Below are 18771 nucleotides of genomic sequence, written 5' to 3'. Positions count from 1 at the left end.
TTATTAAATACTATATCTTTACCTAATTACATTTCATGGGGAGAAAATTCCTTATTTAGTTAGCCCTTGGTATACTTTTAGGGGCTCTTATCACTCTTCCTCAACTTGAAGTGCATTATCAAGTGAAATTCACACCACACCCTGTATGCTGCACACAGGCACCATGTCACCAATAATGGTACTATTCATGGCTATCAATCAACCGTCAATCATCTATTACAGTTCGCAGATGTTGCCATTTTGCACGGTAAACATTTTTGATTTCATTGAGATGAGGCTTAATCTTAAGTTGATTTTGCAAAGTCTGCTTTAATAATTTAAATTAGGATTAATAAGTTAATATTCTTTGTATTAAAACATTAAAACAGTTCAAAGAAAAATAGTTGTTAAATTTATGTATGGTTTACACTTTTAAGAAGAAAAGGAACTAGATTCTGACTAAAATTATCATACCCTTAGTATTCAAACTCTTTAAAATGATCCCATAATTTTCTTTAAGACATTATAATTGGATAGTGAAACCAAATATTAAGATAGTATATAATTAAAGGAAATTACTATTTAAAACACGAACATCTCGTTAAACAATCAAATTTTCTAACCGTGTAACTGCAATATCTACAGATACCGAAACTGGAGCAAACTGGAGCTGGAGCATTTGCAGCTCGAGAATTCGCGCGACGCTCGGACCCCTCCTTGGACTTCCCACCGCCCCCTTTGCGACAATTACTAAGTGCTGCCTTGGGGGCTTCTCTTTTAGAGGCAGATCACTTGGGGCCTCTCTAGTGATTGACTTGTTTCGAGCCAGCTCTTTGTTGTTGCTGGCCTGTTGGCTGGTTTTTGTTGTCTAACCATAAAATATGAAATGTTAGTTCGGTTTTTGTGTTTGCCTTAGAGCTCGGCTAGACGCTGGTCGTACATAGTCATAGTTGGTGGTTAGTCAGTGGGGCAGTGGAAAATTTTTAGCAGCACGGCAATTGCTGTAAATGAAATGCACTTTTCCACGTGATGTGCATTTCAGATTAGTCGAGTTCAATCCGCCGAGTTGAGTTTGTCATTGATTTATGGGGCCATTAAATGCGTTTGTAATTTAAGGGACTCCAGCAGCAGCAGCAGTGTGTGGCGTAATATCAGTTCGTACAACAAGTAGGTGGGTTCTGGGATAACAATAATATTGCGGCAGTTGATTGGATTGAGTATCTTTAATTGCCAAGTACATGAAGAACATGCTGTACGCACACAAGTAATGTTCCTCTTCTGTTTAACAAGGTTCTCCTCCTATTGACGCAAGACAATGCACACACACATTGCGTATACGCCATGTGGAGCCAGCCTTGGGCTAAGACTGATAAACCAGAGGTTTCTTCTGTCTGGTAATAGGGCAGAAAGACACCCTTTCAAGCGGGTCAAGAGCTCAGTCTATAGCCGCTGCAATATTGACACAGTGATTCCTTATCTATCATAGAATTTGGAAAATATCTACTATGCCGTGTTTACTGCTGCCGTCCGTATTGACAATCTGTGCTGTTGAGCCTGATAAAGTTATACCAGCGCCTTAACTAAAGAATTATCGATTGTGAAAGCCATCTGGATGGGTGGCTCTTAAGTGCTCTAGATATTATCGTGTGCTTTTGGGGGTCTTTCCCGTCCAGAGGAAAGTTCCGATTGTAAATTCGTACATTGCCTAACCTTGAGAATCCCTCTCATCCACCTAATTGAGTTTCAAGCGGCGCCTCGAATACCTGGAAAAAGTTAATACAAAAAATCCCCCGTCCCATAAAGAGACACATAAAGGCCTCTTCTCTGGCAGTGACTCTTCCCAGTCAGTCAGTCAGCCGCAGTCTCATTATAATGCATGTCATATGGGGGGATACAACATTTGCCCGTATTACTGGCCAACACTCTGCTGATGGAAACTTAAAAGGCCTGCTGATCGAGAAGCGTTAATAATAACGAGTCAAAACAATAAATAATTGATTTGCTTCCGCAAATTGGTTTCCGGTTCTGCCTTCTCGCCGTGTGCTTTGGGGTCACATCGGTTCATTGAGCACTGAGCGAGCAATTAATTAATTGATTAATTAATATTCACACTGCGCCACATGCGCATCGCTCTAAAGATTGTCGCTTGAGATTCGGACTTAGACTCTGTTTATCGAATGTTTCGGTTATAATGCTTCTGCCAAATGACACTGACCTTGCCCGATGTCAAACACCCGCTTAGCATTTTAATTTACTGCTCCCAACTCGGCATGAATGGAGGTGTTGGCGGTGACGCAACTTAGACCCGCCGCCAAGCATCAAAAATCTGGGCTAGTGGGGGTGGCCGCCCAGAGGAGAGACAACTTCCTTGACATTAAACCGGTTGAATCTTCCACGGCGTCGGCTTCATAAAGTGATTTTTATTTAGCGCCTGGTTTGGTTTTTCTGATGTGACAAAACCCCTTTGTTCGAGCGGGCCCCAAAAATACCTGGAGTGTGGATGGGGAGCACGCCCTGTAATACACATACTTACTTGCAAAAATGCAAATTACCTGCTGTGCAAATGACAAGCGAAGGCACAGTCATCCCACTTACACTTAGCTCGCATGACAATAGGAACTTTCTAACTGGTGGCGGGCTGTTTCCAAAGAAATCCCTGATTTCCGCATCGTTCGATCAAGGTCGGCTTTGCATCTATTTCCAGTTCTATGCTGTACGCCGATTAGTATAGTAGGTACATGCAATGCAAATGGGGAGTGTTTCTCGATCGGTGGTGGTACTTAATGGCTGTAATTAGCATTTCCCTGACTAAATGGAGATGCGTCATGGCGACGATTAAAAAATTGTTCAGCTACAATTAGCGTAATTCAAGTTATTTGGCAGTTCGATACAATCGAGTGCTTTATTTATCGGGAAAACAATAGAACAGAGCTTGCCTTGGGCTTTTTGGGTTCTACAAAGAGTAGGGGATAAAATAATAAATGCACTTTTCAGCTTAAAGTTAAAAGCGTTCTCCCTATCACTCCATTTACTCGCCCTGGTAGACGGGTTTGCGCTTCTCCGCAAAGGCGGCCAGTCCCTCTAGCCGGTCCTTGGTGGGTATCACTTGGGAGTAGCAGATCTCTTCGATGGAGTAGCCCGTAGCCAGATCCACCTGCATACCCTTGTCAATGGCCAACTTAGCCATCCGAACACCTACCGGTCCATTGGGCAGAATCTCCTCGGCCAACTTGAGGGCCTGCTGGTAGGCCGCATCTTTTGTCTCGTTTTGCTGTACAACATGGTTGACCAGACCCAGGTCCTTGGCCTCCGTTCCATCGAAAACGCGAGCTGTAAAGATCAATTCCTTGGCCAGGGCGGGCGACAGAATCCGAGGTAGCCGCTGGGTGCCACCAGCGCCTGGGATGATGGCCAGTCGGGTCTCGACGAGACCCATTTTCGTGTTAGAAGCGGCGGTCCGGATGTCGCAGGCCAGAGCCATTTCCAAGCCACCGCCCAGAGCAGCGCCGTCCAGGGCGGCAATAACGGGCATGGGCAGTTGTTCAATGCTGATCAGCAGGCTGCGGAGCTCCTTTACGAATTCGGTGGCCTCCTCGGGAGTCATGCCTTGTATTAACAAAAGATTAGTTATTATTATTAACTTAGTACCTTTCAAACTAAAGCCTCACCTTTGCGCTCCTTCAAATCAGCTCCGGCACAAAATATTCCTGGTGTAAGACTTCTCAGCACGACGACCCTCGAGCCGTTGTCCTTCTTGATCTCGTCCAGAACCTCGGTGAAGGTTTCTACCATGCCCCGACTGAAGGAATTCTTCGCTGCTGGCCTGTTGAGGCCAATGACCGAGATTCCTTTGCGAGCTCCCTCCAATCGTTCCACCAGAACTTCATCTCCATTTCCAATAGGTGCCTCCGACGCAAAATGTCGGGTGGCGGCCAATGGACGGGCTATCTGCCGGGTTAATATCGCCACTCTTTGCATTAAAAGAGACATTTTAATTACCAAAAACCAGAAAAACAAAGCAACGAAGTTTAAAGGAAATTGTTATAAAACAACCGGCAGAAAACAGCTGTTGCCGCCAGTGCTACGCCAAAACCGAGGATGCCAGATGTCAAGAGGAAGCTTGCGCCATAAGCCAGAGCTGCCAGATCAAGAAAAGGGTTCCCAACCTAGCTATTTCCTTGTCTAATCTGGCTATTGCATGTAACCACCGACAATGAAATATATTAAAAGCTTAAATATTTCTATGCTCTAATCATATTTTTCCTATAAAATAAATTGTTAATATAACGAACACATTTATTGATAGATTTACTATGCGAGATCAACAATCATATATTTGCAATTCGAAGTGTAAATATTTTAGATTTAGCCTGAAAGAAGCTAAGTTGGCAACACCGCTAGAATTAGGTTTAACACAATTTTGTTTAAAAAAGTCAATTTAATGCAAAATCCAAATTCGCCATGTACGACCAATTTTGTTGATCATTGATACCAATCCAAGGAGTGTGTGCCTCCAGGAGAAGCTGGGAATCTTCAAATCAAGCGCCTGTTCGACAGCAATTCGTCTTAAGCCCTTTGCAGTTGCCCGTATGACAAAGTTTTGCCTAAAGTGAAAACAGCAACAATAGAAAACAACTGATTGGAATCTCTGACTGATAGTGCCGGGTAAGTAGCGCACAATGTAAATGAAGAGCTTTTACCCCATTTCCATGTTATGTTCAAGAGCATTGCTGTTGGGAGCAGGATGCTGATGCGCGGCGTGCAGCTCCTGCATCGAAGACACCAGCAGTTTGGACGGGCCTTCAGCCAGTCCGCCGTGGTCTCTGGTCTCCGAAATACCAGGAGCCAGAATGAGGGAGACCTCTTTAGACTGCTGCCCTGGAAGCAACCTGGTGTCTTCCTCCAGATCCGATGCAGCTCTGGCGGAAGCGATTCCAAAAAGAAGAAGACACCTGTGGAGGTGGCCCGCTCCGCCGATCAAGTGGAAGTGAAACCAAAAGAGGCAACAACCGGTTTAAAACTGAAAAAAAAATTAGAAGTGAAGACAACGAAGGGCATCCTGTCCGTCAGCACCACCATTGAGGACTCCAAGATTAATGAGATTGTGTTTGAAAAAACCGATATGCCGTCAGTGGCCAAGCTGAAGGAGCCTGCGTTGGCCACATCAGCCATTAACCTGATGGCAAATTCCACCACGGTGGCGACCGCAGCAGTAAGCCCAACAAGTGTCTTTGGCGCGCCTGCCGAAGCGCCTGATCCTGTTTCACCAGCAGAAGCTCTTTCTCCCGATAAGTTATCGACTGGTGCTCTTCAAATGCCAACATTAGAAGGTGCAGTCCCTATACCCGCGCTACCGCCAAAGAGAGCACGATTCGATTATCGTTCCTCCCTGGAGAGAAACTTTGTGACACCTGCCCGGGCTATTAGCGACTTTCTGCTGACTACCGGAGATCTTGACAGCCTGCCCAAGATCAAGCGGAGATCGCCGTACGAGCAGGAACCACCCATGACCGTGTACTGGCGACGCGATGTGGAGGCCAAGGCAGTGGAGGTGTGGGGTTCCAAGGACAATCTGTTGCGGGAGCGACTTAAGCGGGAGGTGGAGCGTAAGCAGTACCAGCAGAGTGAGTGCATACCCATTGTTCCCATGTGGATGTTAAAACCCTTGCCTTTCCAGATTTGTTTACGGTAAAGAGGCGGTTGCGCGACTACCGCCGGGAGATGGGATCCCGCACTAAAGTGATGATCGATGACAGAAAAGAGTCAGAGAAGTCTGGTCAGGTGGTGGCCACTGCCATTGCCATGTAAGTTCGGCAGCATTTGGAAAAAGTCTTGTAGTGAAATGCCCTCCTTTCAGAAATGCGGCTAATTTGCTCTTCAAGGCCGGAGGATGGCTGTACAGCGGTTCGCACAGCATGTTTGCTGAGGTTATCCACTCACTGGCGGATCTGATCAATCAGCTTATTCTTGCATTTGGCATATACAAGTCTTCCCAGAGCCCGGACACCGATCATCCATATGGATACATGAACATGCGATATGTTTCCTCGCTGATATCCGGTGTTGGCATCTTTTGTGTTGGCTGTGGTCTGTCCATTTACCACGGAATCGAGGGCATTCTCCACCCGGAACCCATCACAGATCTTTTCTGGGTGTACTGCATCCTGATGGGGTCGTTGGTTTCGGAAGGTGCCACTCTGATGGTGGCCATCAATGAGCTTAAACGGGCGGCCAAGGTGAACAACATGACCTTTAAGGACTATGGTAGGTTTTGGGCAGTTAGTTCAAATAATTAAGTTTGATTATTGATTTGGTTACCACACAGTAATTTCTGGCAAGGATCCCTGCGTGAATGTGGTGCTCTGTGAAGACGCCGCCGCTGTTGCTGGTGTCATTGTCGCCGGTGCTTGTATGGGATTGAGCAGCTATACGGGATCTCCCCTCTTTGATGCCGCCGGATCGCTTGTTATTGGCGCTCTTCTGGGTGCTGTAGCCTCCTTTATTATTTACACGAATGCTAATGCCCTGGTGGGCATCTCCATTGCTTCTGAGCGCCTGGAGAAGATCAACTCCGCTTTAGAGGCGGATGTGATGATCAGAGCGATTTACGATGTCAAGGGTATCGATATTGGCAACGCTCGAGTCCGCTACAAGGTGAGACCTGAGATTTTCGCTGGCTTTTTCAGACTAAAGTGTATTCCCACAGGCTGAGCTCGACTTTGACGGTCGGGAGCTGACGCGTTCGTATCTGGACAAACAGGATCTGGCTAAGCTGCTGACGGTGCGTTGTGACCCATTTCTGAGGGCCTGCCTTTAACCGGTTTTCTTTTCTGTCTCGCAGACGGTTCGGGGTTTCCAAAAGGTGGAGGATCTGGAGACCTTTTTGCTTGACCATGGCGAAAACATTGTGGACCTGATGGGAGGTGAAATTGATCGTATTGAAATGAATCTGCGGGTGAGTTATTCTAGACAATCCATTGATTTTCTCTGATTACAATTATTTTTCTGCCTAGACCCAATTCCCGGAAATACGTCACGTGGATCTAGAAATACTCTAAGAGCCCTCCGATTGCCTGGAGGCACTGTTGAGAACATAAAGCATTGGGTGATTTGGTTGCTTTCTATTAGAAATTATTGCCTGTCTAGCTTATATTTATTTCCCAAATTCGTACTTTTAGAATATAACTATAAGCTAAGCATTAAAAGTGTATTGCCGCGGGCTTGACAGGCGTGTCGGTGGCCTTTTAAAGGACGCTTCTGTTTATCAATTCGTAGTTTGTTGTATCCTAGAATGTTATTCCCCAGAGTTTCCTTCCTGTGAGCCAGCTGAGTACGAAGTTTACTTTAAATAATAATAATTATTGTACGATTTGCTGCACTTTTGTTGGGTCAAGGGGTCAACGAAAGCAAGAGTGGTGGAAAGTTTTAGCTCTTTATGCAACTGCAGGTAAGTCTTCTCTGTCTCTCTACCTTTTCAGCTCTCGTACGCTGTTTATTTAGCAGCGCTCGTGGCTTTCACTGTTAAGGTCTGCGGCTCGGCGGCTCTGGCAGTTGTTTGGGAATTTTCTCAGTCTCGCTTGGCACGGTCGACGCGTCGGTGGTGGAGTAAACAAAATTCCCTAAATATTATCAGCAAGCAAACATAAATCATTCCTAAAAATATAGCGCCTCTGAGTTTTAATTAAAATAACAATAAATTTGCGAAATACAATTAGAGACACTTACCGCGCGTGACAAGAAATCAAGTTTTTAATTTTTAAATTTTGTTTACATTTGTCTGCTGTTGATCGGATTGTTTAGCCCTCTAATTGAGTAAAATAAACAAAAGGAAAGTTCAAGCGGTAAGGGCAGGAACTTCATTCATCATTATTTGCTTATGAGTGATTTTGCATAAATAGAATTCTTTTGCAAAACCCACACAAGAGGTGAGTGACCCCAAAAAACAAACAAAAGGTTCGTTGTTGGAACAACAAAAGAATGATGTTAATCACACAAAAAGTGTGAGATTTCTGGGATGATGTTGAAAATATTACAAAACATTTGCTAGAAACTAAAAAAAGTATAAATCTGGATTTACAAAACAGTTTGAGAGCTTGAATGGTTCTTAAAATATTACAAATTACTTTTAATTAAACCTGACAATAGTATTTACTTCGATAAGCTGTTATCTATTTATAATTTAATCTTTTTAATTGAAATCCTAACTTTATTGATGTAGGGCATTAGCTGTGCGACTCGACTTTAAATATTCAACCAAATCTAATTTGGTTTTTTAATTTGAGCGTTCCGATTACTATGTGAGTCGACCCATTAACGGTACGAACAGCGACAAACGCAATTTACATGCTAATTAGTAAATGTCACTTGAAACATTATTTGACGCAAATTCCTGAGGGAATCCCAGTGTTCATGAAATGTCACCTTAAACAGACATAGAACCCCATTCTAGCCAAGTGCCAGATTCAGATGCTACTACTTCAGTACTGCAAGCCCATTCGAATTGAGGTCAATTGCAATTGCTGATTCAGTTTCATTTGCAGTGACAACGATCAATGCCAAACCTCGCCCCCATAAGGTAGAGATGATCAATCAATTGAGTTCGTCTCGTCTCTGCACTGCATCAATTAGTTAACAAATTGTTTTTAATGGCAGAAAATATCACTCGATCTTTTAGTGTTCACTGGAGAAGAATGCTGCTCTCGGGTTTTTTGTTTTTAATTCTCACCAATATAGTTAATGGTGAGGAGGTTGCGCGAATGACAGCTGCCACAAAGCCCAACATTATATTTATTTTGGCCGATGATCTGGTAAGTCTTGTTCATTATAAAAATCTTCTGAATGTCCTGAATTTATGTAAGGTTATATTCTCTTCTAGGGCTTTAACGATGTGGGTTTCCATGGCTCGGCGCAGATTCCCACACCCAACATTGATGCCCTGGCCTACTCGGGTATTATTCTGAATCGATACTATGTGAATCCCATTTGCACGCCCTCGAGATCGGCTTTGATGACGGGGAAATATCCCATACACACTGGTGAGTAAGGTTTCCTGCCTTATGATCTCCTGATGAAGTCTCTTCCCTTTTAAGGAATGCAACACACGGTACTCTATGCCGCTGAACCGCGAGGGTTACCTCTAAAGGAGAAGATACTGCCGCAGTATTTGAATGATCTAGGGTGGGTTGATAGAATCTCTTTCCTGTATTTAAAGTACTACTCAAATCCCCAACAGGTACGCCTCTCATATAGCCGGCAAATGGCATCTGGGACACTGGAAACTGGAGTACACACCCCTTTACAGGGGTTTCCGCAGCCATGTGGGCTTCTGGTCAGGCCACCACGACTACAACGATCACACGGCTTTCGAGCACAACCTCTGGGGCCTGGACATGCGGAATGGAGTGGATGTGGCCTTCGATTTGCATGGAAAGTACACTACGGACGTGATAACCGAACAGTCGGTCAAAGTGATTGCCAGCCACAATGCGACCGAAGGACCTCTATTTCTGTACGTGGCCCATGCCGCCTGCCATTCGAGTAATCCCTACAATCCGTTACCAGTTCCTGATGACGATGTCATGAAGATGGGTCATATTCCGCACTATAAACGCCGGAAATACGCAGGTAAGGTTTCTAGTTTCCAAATGAGATCCTTCTTCCTGATTCCTATTCTTGATCCTTAGCTATGGTGTCGAAAATGGACGAATCTGTGGGTTTGATTGTGGATCAGTTACGCAAGTCAAATATGCTGGAAAACTCCATCATTATTTTCTCCTCGGACAACGGAGGTCCTGCCCAAGGCTTCAACCTGAACTTCGCCTCCAATTATCCACTGAAGGGTGTAAAGAACACCCTCTGGGAGGGAGGAGTCCGTGCAGCTGGTCTGATTTGGTCGCCCCTCCTCAAGAAGCGCGAACGAGTCGCCGATCAGACGATGCACATCACCGACTGGCTGCCCACGCTTCTGGAGGCAGCTGGTGGGCCTTCCGCTCTGGCCAATCTTAGCCAGGAACTAGATGGCCAAAGCATTTGGCAGGCACTAACCCATGATGAGGCATCTCCGCGTCGAACTGTGCTCCACAACATAGACGACATCTGGGGCAGTGCTGCTGTGACCGTGGGCGACTGGAAAGTGGTCAAGGGAACCAATTACAAAGGCGGATGGGATGGATGGTATGGACCGTCTGGCGAACGGAGTCCTCATGCCTACGACTGGCACCTGGTGCCCAAAAGCCCAGCAGGCAAGGCTTTAGTGGCCCTGAAGATGCTACCAAGTCAAGCCGATCAGCAGAGGCTACGAGAAGCGGCCACCGTGACTTGCCAGGGTCAATCCTCCCAAGGAAGCAGCTGCAAGGCCACCGCATTCTCAGCTCCCTGTTTGTTCCACATACGGGACGATCCCTGCGAGCAATTTAACCTGGCGGAACAGTACGTTGATTAGCTCTAGGGTTTTTGGTAATAAGTAAATAACTTTTGGTTACAGATACCCCAAAGTCCTCAGTGATCTGATGGCCGAATTGGATCGCTTTAACTCCACTGTGGTGCCTCCTTCGAATAAGCCTGGGGATCCCCGAGCTGATCCAAGATTCTGGAACTTTACGTGGACGAACTTCGGAGATTACTTCAATTATAATGAAGAACCCATTTCTGGGGATCTAAGCTTGTTTTTAAAAAAATAACCAGAAAAGACTGCCTAGAATAAAGAGATTTATTTTTAGTTTGACTAAATTTATGTGAAATTATTTCTGTTATTCAACTGAAGATTGTTTTCAAATAAAAGTATTCCGCTATTGAGATGGAGAGGCATCGAGTTCAAGAAAATCTGAAATAATGTTTTATATATGTAATATACTTTCGGAAATCGGGCAAATTTGCACTTTTTCATAGATATTTACGTTTGTGTTTATATTATTTTTAAAATTATTATTAAAATTATATTATTAAAATTCCATAACTAAAATTCTCAAAAATTGGCTAAAATTTTCAAAATTCCTTTTCTTATGTTTTTGTTATAAGTTAACTAGGATTTTCATGGCGAATCGAAAAGTATACGATTTTTGGCAATCATAGGCTTTTTGGCCATTTTATGGCGTTCAGAAAATGGGCTAATTTGCATTTTTCCATAGATATTTACGTTTGTTGTTCTATATTATTTTTCATACAAATCAAAGTTTTATTTCTCAACTTTCTGTTATTAGCTAACTAGAATCTTAATGACGAATCGGAGGGTATACGAATTGTGGCAATCATACGCTTTTTGCCCATTTTATGGTTTTCGGAAAACGGGCAAATTTGCACTTTTTTATAGATATTTACGTTTGTTTTTATATTATTTTTTATACCAATCAAAGTTTAAAAATTCCATAACTAAGCCAAAAATGCATTAATTTCAAATCGGAAAGCTGTCCTGTGATAGCTTTGATGAGGGAAATAAATCTGCATACCAAATTTAAAAAGATAAAAAATGAAATTTTTGGCCAATTTTCGAACATTTTAATGATGTAACCCCTTTTAAAATTCTCAAAAATTGGCTAAAATTTTCAAAATTCTTTTTCTTATGTTTTTGTTATTAGTTAACTAGAATTTTTAATGGCGAATCGGAAAGTATACGATTTTTGGCAATCATAGGCTTTTTGACCATTTTATGGCGTTCAGAAAATGGAGAAATTTGCATTTTTGCATAGATATTTACGTTTGTTGTTCTATATTATTTTTCATACAAATCAAAGTTTGATTTCTCAACTTTCTGTTATTTGCTAACTAGAATTTTCATGACGAATCGGAGGGTATACGAATTGTGGCAATCATAGGCTTTTTGCCCATTTTATGGTCTTCGGAAAACGGGCAAATTTGCACTTTTTTATAGATATTTACGTTTGTTTTTATATTATTTTTTATACCAATCAAAGTTTAAAAATTCCATAACTAAGCCAAAAATGCATTAATTTCAAATCGGAAAGCTGTCCTGTGATAGCTTTGATGAGGGAAATAAATCTGCATACCAAATTTAAAAAGATAAGAAATGAAATTTTTTGCCAATTTTCGAACATTTTAATGATGTAACCCCTTTTAAAATTCTCAAAAATTGGCTAAAATTTTCAAAATTCTTTTTCTTATGTTTTTGTTATAAGTTAACTAGAATTTTCATGACGAATCGGAGGGTATACGAATTGTGGCAATCATAGGCTTTTTGGCCATTTTATGGCGTTCAGAAAATGGGCTATTTTGCATTTTTCCATAGATATTTACGTTTGTTGTTCTATATTATTTTTCATACAAATCAAAGTTGTATCTCTCAACTTTCTGTTATTAGCTAACTAGAATTTTCATGACAAATCGGAGGGTATACGAATTGTGGCAATCATAGGCTTTTTGCCCATTTTATGGTCTTCGGAAAACGCGCAAATTTGCACTTTTTCATAGATATTTACGTTTGTGTTTATATTATTTTTTATTGCAATCAAAGTTTAAAAATTCCATAACTAAGCCAAAAATGCATTAATTTCAAATCGACAAGCTGTCCTGCGATAGTTTTGATGAGGGAAATAAATCTGCATACCAAATTTAAAACGATAAAAAATGAAATTTTTGGCCAATTTTCGAACATTTTAATGATGTAACCCCTTTTAAAATTCTCAAAAATTGGCTAAAATTTTCAAAATTATTTTTCTTACGTTTTTGTTATTAGTTAACTAGGATTTTCATGGCGAATCAGAAAGTATACGATTTTTGGCAATCATAGGCTTTTTGGCCATTTTATGGCGTTCAGAAATTGGGCTAATTTGCATTTTTCCATAGATATTTACGTATGTTGTTCTATATTATTTTTCATACAAATCAAAGTTGTATCTCTCAACTTTCTGTTATTAGCTAACTAGAATTTTAATGACGAATCGGAGGGTATACGAATTGTAGCAATCATACGCTTTTTGCCCATTTTATGGTCTTCAGAAAACGGGCAAATTTGAACTTTTTCATAGATATTTACGTTTGTGTTTATATTATTTTTTATACCAATCAAAGTTTAAAAATTCCATAACTAGGCCAAAAATGCATTAATTTCAAATCGACAAGCTGTCCTGTGATAGTTTTGATGAGGGAAATAAATCTGCATTCCAAATTTAAAACGATAAAAAATGAAATTTTTTGCCAATTTTCGAACATTTTAAAATTCTCAAAAATTGGCTAAAATTTTCAAAATTCTTTTTCTTATGTTTTTGTTATAAGTTAACTAGGATTTTCATGGCGAATCGGAAAGTATACGATTTTTGGCAATCATAGGCTTTTTGGCCATTTTATGGCGTTCAGAAAATGGGCTAATTTGCATTTTTCCATAGATATTTACGTTTGTTGTTCTATATTATTTTTCATACAAATCAAAGTTGTATCTCTCAACTTTCTGTTATTAGCTAACTAGAATTTTCATGACGAATCGGAGGGTATACGAATTGTGGCAATAATAGGCTTTTTGCCCATTTTATGGTCTTCGGAAAACGGGCAAATTTGCACTTTTTCATAGATATTTACGTTTGTTTTTATATTATTTTTTATACCAATCAAAGTTTAAAAATTCCATAACTAAGCCAAAAATGCATTAATTTCAAATCGGAAAGCTGTCCTGTGATAGTTTTGATGAGGGAAATAAATCTGCATACCAAATTTAAAACGATAAAAAATGAAATTTTTTGCCAATTTTCGAACATTTTAATGATGTAATCCCTTTTAAAATTCTCAAAAATTGGCTAAAATTTTCAAAATTCTTTTTCTTATATTTTTGTTATAAGTTAATTAGAATTTTCATGGCGAATCGGAAAGTATACGATTTTTGACAATCATAGGCTTTTTGACCATTTTATGGCGTTCAGAAAATGGGCTAATTTGCATTTTTCCATAGATATTTACGTTTCATGTTCTATATTATTTTTCATACAAATCAAAGTTTGATTTCTCAACTTTCTGTTATTAGCTAACTAGAATTTTCATGACGAATCGGAGGGTATACGAATTGTGGCAATCATAGGCTTTTTGCCCATTTTATGGTCTTCAGAAAACGGGCAAATTTGAACTTTTTCATTGATATTTACGTTTGTGTTTATATTATTTTTTATACCAATCAAAGTTTAAAAATTCCATAACTAAGCCAAAAATGCATTAATTTCAAATCGGAAAGCTGTCCTGTGATAGTTTTGATGAGGGAAATAAATCTGCATACCAAATTTAAAACGATAAAAAATGCAATTTTTTGCCAATTTTCGAACATTTTAATGATGTAACCCCTTTTAAAATTCTCAAAAATTGGCTAAAATTTTCAAAATTCTTTTTCTTATGTTTTTGTTATAAGTTAACTAGGATTTTCATGGCGAATCGGAAAGTATACGATTTTTGGCAATCATAGGCTTTTTGGCCATTTTATGGCGTTCAGAAAATGGAGAAATTTGCATTTTTCCATAGATATTTACGTTTCATGTTCTATATTATTTTTCATACAAATCAAAGTTTGATTTCTCAACTTTCTGTTATTAGCTAACTAGAATTTTCATGACGAATCGGAGGGTATACGAATTGTGGCAATCATAGGCTTTTTGCCCATTTTATGGTCTTCAGAAAACGGGCAAATTTGAACTTTTTCATTGATATTTACGTTTGTGTTTATATTATTTTTTATACCAATCAAAGTTTAAAAATTCCATAACTAAGCCAAAAATGCATTAATTTCAAATCGGAAAGCTGTCCTGTGATAGTTTTGATGAGGGAAATAAATCTGCATTCCAAATTTAAAACGATAAAAAATGAAATTTTTTGCCAATTTTCGAACATTTTAATGATGTAACCCCTTTTAAAATTCTCAAAAATTGGCTAAAATTTTCAAAATTCCTTTTCTTATGTTTTTGTTATAAGTTAACTAGGATTTTCATGGCGAATCGGAAAGTATACGATTTTTGGCAATCATAGGCTTTTTGGCCATTTTATGGCGTTCAGAAAATGGGCTAATTTGCATTTTTCCATAGATATTTACGTTTGTTGTTCTATATTATTTTTCATACAAATCAAAGTTTGATTTCTCAACTTTCTGTTATAAGCTAACTAGAATTTTCATGACGAATCGGAGGGTATACGAATTGTGGCAATCATAGGCTTTTTGCCTATTTTATGGTCTTCGGAAATCGGGCAAATTTGCACTTTTTCATAGATATTTACGTTTGTGTTTATATTATTTTTTATACCAATCAAAGTTTAAAAATTCCATAACTAAGCCAAAAATGCATTAATTTCAAATCGGAAAGCTGTCCTGTGATAGGTTTGATGAGGGAAATAAATCTGCATACCAAATTTAAAACGATAAAAAATGAAATTTTTTGCCAATTTTCGAACATTTTAATGATGTAACCCCTTTTAAAATTCTCAAAAATTGGCTAAAATTTTCAAAATTCTTTTTCTTATGTTTTTGTTATAAGTTAACTAGGATTTTCATGGCGAATCGGAAAGTATACGATTTTTGGCAATCATAGGCTTTTTGGCCATTTTATGGCGTTCAGAAAATGGAGAAATTTGCATTTTTCCATAGATATTTACGTTTCATGTTCTATATTATTTTTCATACAAATCAAAGTTTGATTTCTCAACTTTCTGTTATAAGCTAACTAGAATTTTCATGACGAATCGGAGGGTATACGAATTGTGGCAATCATAGGCTTTTTGCCCATTTTATGGTCTTCGGAAAACGGGCAAATTTGCACTTTTTCATAGATATTTACGTTTGTTTTTATATTATTTTTTATACCAATCAAAGTTTAAAAATTCCATAACTAAGCCAAAAATGCATTAATTTCAAATCGGAAAGCTGTCCTGTGATAGTTTTGATGAGGGAAATAAATCTGCATACCAAATTTAAAACGATAAAAAATGCAATTTTTTGCCAATTTTCGAACATTTTAATGATGTAACCCCTTTTAAAATTCTCAAAAATTGGCTAAAATTTTCAAAATTCTTTTTCTTATGTTTTTGTTATTAGTTAACTAGAATTTTTAATGGCGAATCGGAAAGTATACGATTTTTGGCAATCATAGGCTTTTTGACCATTTTATGGCGTTCAGAAAATGGGCAAATTTGCATTTTTCCATAGATATTTACGTTTCATGTTCTATATTATTTTTCATACAAATCAAAGTTTGATTTCTCAACTTTCTGTTATTTGCTAACTAGAATTTTCATGACGAATCGGAGGGTATACGAATTGTGGCAATCATAGGCTTTTTGCCCATTTTATGGTCTTCGGAAAACGGGCAAATTTGCACTTTTTTATAGATATTTACGTTTGTTTTTATATTATTTTTTATACCAATCAAAGTTTAAAAATTCCATAACTAAGCCAAAAATGCATTAATTTCAAATCGGAAAGCTGTCCTGTGATAGCTTTGATGAGGGAAATAAATCTGCATTCCAAATTTAAAAAGATAAGAAATGAAATTTTTTGCCAATTTTCGAACATTTTAATGATGTAACCCCTTTTAAAATTCTCAAAAATTGGCTAAAATTTTCAAAATTCTTTTTCTTATGTTTTTGTTATAAGTTAACTAGAATTTTCATGACGAATCGGAGGGTATACGAATTGTGGCAATCATAGGCTTTTTGGCCATTTTATGGCGTTCAGAAAATGGGCTATTTTGTATTTTTCCATAGATATTTACGTTTGTTGTTCTATATTATTTTTCATACAAATCAAAAATGTATCTCTCAACTTTCTGTTATTAGCTAACTAGAATTTTCATGACGAATCGGAGGGTATACGAATTGAGGCAATCATAGGCTTTTTGCCCATTTTAAGGTCTTCGGAAAACGGGCAAATTTGCACTTTTTCATAGATATTTACGTTTGTGTTTATATTATTTTTTATTGCAATCAAAGTTTAAAAATTCCATAACTAAGCCAAAAATGCATTAATTTCAAATCGGAAAGCTGTCCTGTGATAGTTTTGATGAGGGAAATAAATCTGCATACCAAATTTAAAACGATAAAAAATGCAATTTTTTGCCAATTTTCGAACATTTTAATGATGTAACCCCTTTTAAAATTCTCAAAAATTGGCTAAAATTTTCAAAATTCTTTTTCTTATGTTTTTGTTATAAGTTAACTAGAATTTTCATGACGAATCGGAGGGTATACGAATTGTGGCAATCATAGGCTTTTTGGCCATTTTATGGCGTTCAGAAAATGGGCTATTTTGTATTTTTCCATAGATATTTACGTTTGTTGTTCTATATTATTTTTCATACAAATCAAAGTTGTATCTCTCAACTTTCTGTTATTAGCTAACTAGAATTTTCATGACAAATCGGAGGGTATACGAATTGTGGCAATCATAGGCTTTTTGCCCATTTTATGGTCTTCGGAAAACGCGCAAATTTGCACTTTTTCATAGATATTTACGTTTGTGTTTATATTATTTTTTATTGCAATCAAAGTTTAAAAATTCCATAACTAAGCCAAAAATGCATTAATTTCAAATCGACAAGCTGTCCTGTGATAGTTTTGATGAGGGAAATAAATCTGCATTCCAAATTTAAAACGATAAAAAATGAAATTTTTGGCCAATTTTCGAACATTTTAATGATGTAACCCCTTTTAAAATTCTCAAAAATTGGCTAAAATTTTCAAAATTCCTTTTCTTATGTTTTTGTTATAAGTTAACTAGGATTTTCATGGCAAATCGGAAAGTATACGATTTTTGGCAATCATAGGCTTTTTGGCCATTTTATGGCGTTCAGAAAATGGGCTAATTTGCATTTTTCCATAGATATTTACGTTTGTTGTTCTATATTATTTTTCATACAAATCAAAGTTTGATTTCTCAACTTTCTGTTATAAGCTAACTAGAATTTTCATGACGAATCGGAGGGTATACGAATTGTGGCAATCATAGGCTTTTTGCCTATTTTATGGTCTTCGGAAAACGGGCAAATTTGCACTTTTTCATAGATATTTACGTTTGTGTTTATATTATTTTTTATACCAATCAAAGTTTAAAAATTCCATAACTAAGCCAAAAATGCATTAATTTCAAATCGGAAAGCTGTCCTGTGATAGGTTTGATGAGGGAAATAAATCTGCATACCAAATTTAAAACGATAAAAAATGAAATTTTTTGCCAATTTTCGAACATTTTAATGATGTAACCCCTTTTAAAATTCTCAAAAATTGGCTAAAATTTTCAAAATTCTTTTTCTTATGTTTTTGTTATAAGTTAACTAGGATTTTCATGGCGAATCGGAAAGTATACGATTTTTGGCAATCATAGGCTTTTTGGCCATTTTATGGCGTTCAGAAAATGGAGAAATTTGCATTTTTCCATAGATATTTACGTTTCATGTTCTATATTATTTTTCATACAAATCAAAGTTTGATTTCTCAACTTTCTGTTATAAGCTAACTAGAATTTTCATGACGAATCGGAGGGTATACGAATTGTGGCAATCATAGGCTTTTTGCCCATTTTATGGTCTTCGGAAAACGGGCAAATTTGCACTTTTTCATAGATATTTACGTTTGTTTTTATATTATTTTTTATACCAATCAAAGTTTAAAAATTCCATAACTAAGCCAAAAATGCATTAATTTCAAATCGGAAAGCTGTCCTGTGATAGTTTTGATGAGGGAAATAAATCTGCATACCAAATTTAAAACGATAAAAAATGAAATTTTTTGCCAATTTTCGAACATTTTAATGATGTAACCCCTTTTAAAATTCTCAAAAATTGGCTAAAATTTTCAAAATTCTTTTTCTTATGTTTTTGT

At 38.1% G+C, this 18771-nt stretch overlaps 3 protein-coding genes and 1 long non-coding RNA gene across 8 annotated transcripts; 2 read left to right on the top strand and 2 right to left on the bottom strand.

Annotated features, from left to right (window-relative positions):
- Window positions 1-2854: 2854 nt before the first annotated feature.
- Window positions 2855-4264, bottom strand: LOC110177591 (methylglutaconyl-CoA hydratase, mitochondrial). Its single transcript, XM_020944378.2, has 2 exons — window positions 3648-4264; window positions 2855-3585 (listed from the first exon to the last, which is right to left on the bottom strand). Exons 1-2 carry the CDS (start codon window positions 3967-3969, stop codon window positions 3008-3010), a joined length of 900 nt encoding a protein of 299 aa, XP_020800037.2. The 5' UTR covers window positions 3970-4264; the 3' UTR covers window positions 2855-3007.
- A 13-nt stretch (window positions 4265-4277) lies between these two features.
- On the top strand, window positions 4278-7348 carry ZnT49B (solute carrier family 30 member 9). The gene is made up of 8 exons (XM_020942104.2): window positions 4278-4644; window positions 4703-5603; window positions 5657-5783; window positions 5837-6243; window positions 6305-6633; window positions 6686-6760; window positions 6821-6934; window positions 6993-7348. Exons 2-8 carry the CDS (start codon window positions 4724-4726, stop codon window positions 7035-7037), a joined length of 1977 nt encoding a protein of 658 aa, XP_020797763.2. The 5' UTR covers window positions 4278-4644; window positions 4703-4723; the 3' UTR covers window positions 7038-7348.
- LOC147644394 (uncharacterized) lies at window positions 7011-8413 on the bottom strand. The gene is made up of 2 exons (XR_015270681.1): window positions 7705-8413; window positions 7011-7649 (listed from the first exon to the last, which is right to left on the bottom strand). It is a non-coding gene; the product is annotated as an uncharacterized LOC147644394 (long non-coding RNA).
- LOC110177984 (arylsulfatase B) lies at window positions 7549-10800 on the top strand. 5 transcript variants are annotated; one of them, XM_086828568.1, is made up of 8 exons: window positions 7806-7820; window positions 7878-7904; window positions 8654-8786; window positions 8855-9014; window positions 9069-9156; window positions 9212-9603; window positions 9663-10407; window positions 10463-10800. In XM_086828568.1, the coding sequence occupies exons 3-8, from the start codon at window positions 8670-8672 to the stop codon at window positions 10656-10658; spliced, it is 1698 nt and encodes a 565-aa protein (XP_086684694.1). In that variant the 5' UTR covers window positions 7806-7820; window positions 7878-7904; window positions 8654-8669; the 3' UTR covers window positions 10659-10800. The 5 variants fall into 5 exon arrangements, with proteins under 5 accessions (XP_020800640.2, XP_086684694.1, XP_086684692.1 ...); XM_020944981.2 differs by lacking the exon at window positions 7878-7904 and having other exon boundaries at window positions 7549-7820; XM_086828566.1 differs by lacking the exons at window positions 7806-7820; window positions 7878-7904 and adding an exon at window positions 8402-8554.
- Window positions 10801-18771: the final 7971 nt, after the last annotated feature.

Source organism: Drosophila serrata, unplaced genomic scaffold, assembly GCF_035046125.1.
Source record: "Drosophila serrata isolate PLE 108 unplaced genomic scaffold, ASM3504612v1 contig_184, whole genome shotgun sequence".
NCBI lineage: Eukaryota > Metazoa > Arthropoda > Insecta > Diptera > Drosophilidae > Drosophila > Drosophila serrata.
Note: the sequence above shows the minus strand (reverse complement) of the source record. Positions and strands in the feature narration are given on the sequence as shown.

What these genes read in the sequence shown, in the direction of transcription:
- LOC110177984 (XM_086828565.1), top strand. Translation starts at nt 8,625, where the DNA reads ATGGCAGAAAATATCACTCGATCTTTTAGTGTTCACTGGAGAAGAATG. An exon ending in TAAACGCCGGAAATACGCAG is followed by an intron (nt 9,604 to 9,662) that starts GTAAGGTTTCTA and finishes CTTGATCCTTAG; the next exon opens with CTATGGTGTCGAAAATGGAC. An exon ending in CAATTTAACCTGGCGGAACA is followed by an intron (nt 10,408 to 10,462) that starts GTACGTTGATTA and finishes TTTTGGTTACAG; the next exon opens with ATACCCCAAAGTCCTCAGTG.
- LOC110177591 (XM_020944378.2), bottom strand. Translation starts at nt 3,969, where the DNA reads ATGTCTCTTTTAATGCAAAGAGTGGCGATATTAACCCGGCAGATAGCC. An exon ending in TGATTTGAAGGAGCGCAAAG is followed by an intron (nt 3,586 to 3,647) that starts GTGAGGCTTTAG and finishes TGTTAATACAAG; the next exon opens with GCATGACTCCCGAGGAGGCC.
- ZnT49B (XM_020942104.2), top strand. Translation starts at nt 4,724, where the DNA reads ATGCTGATGCGCGGCGTGCAGCTCCTGCATCGAAGACACCAGCAGTTT. An exon ending in ATCTGGCTAAGCTGCTGACG is followed by an intron (nt 6,761 to 6,820) that starts GTGCGTTGTGAC and finishes TCTGTCTCGCAG; the next exon opens with ACGGTTCGGGGTTTCCAAAA. An exon ending in GTATTGAAATGAATCTGCGG is followed by an intron (nt 6,935 to 6,992) that starts GTGAGTTATTCT and finishes TTTTCTGCCTAG; the next exon opens with ACCCAATTCCCGGAAATACG.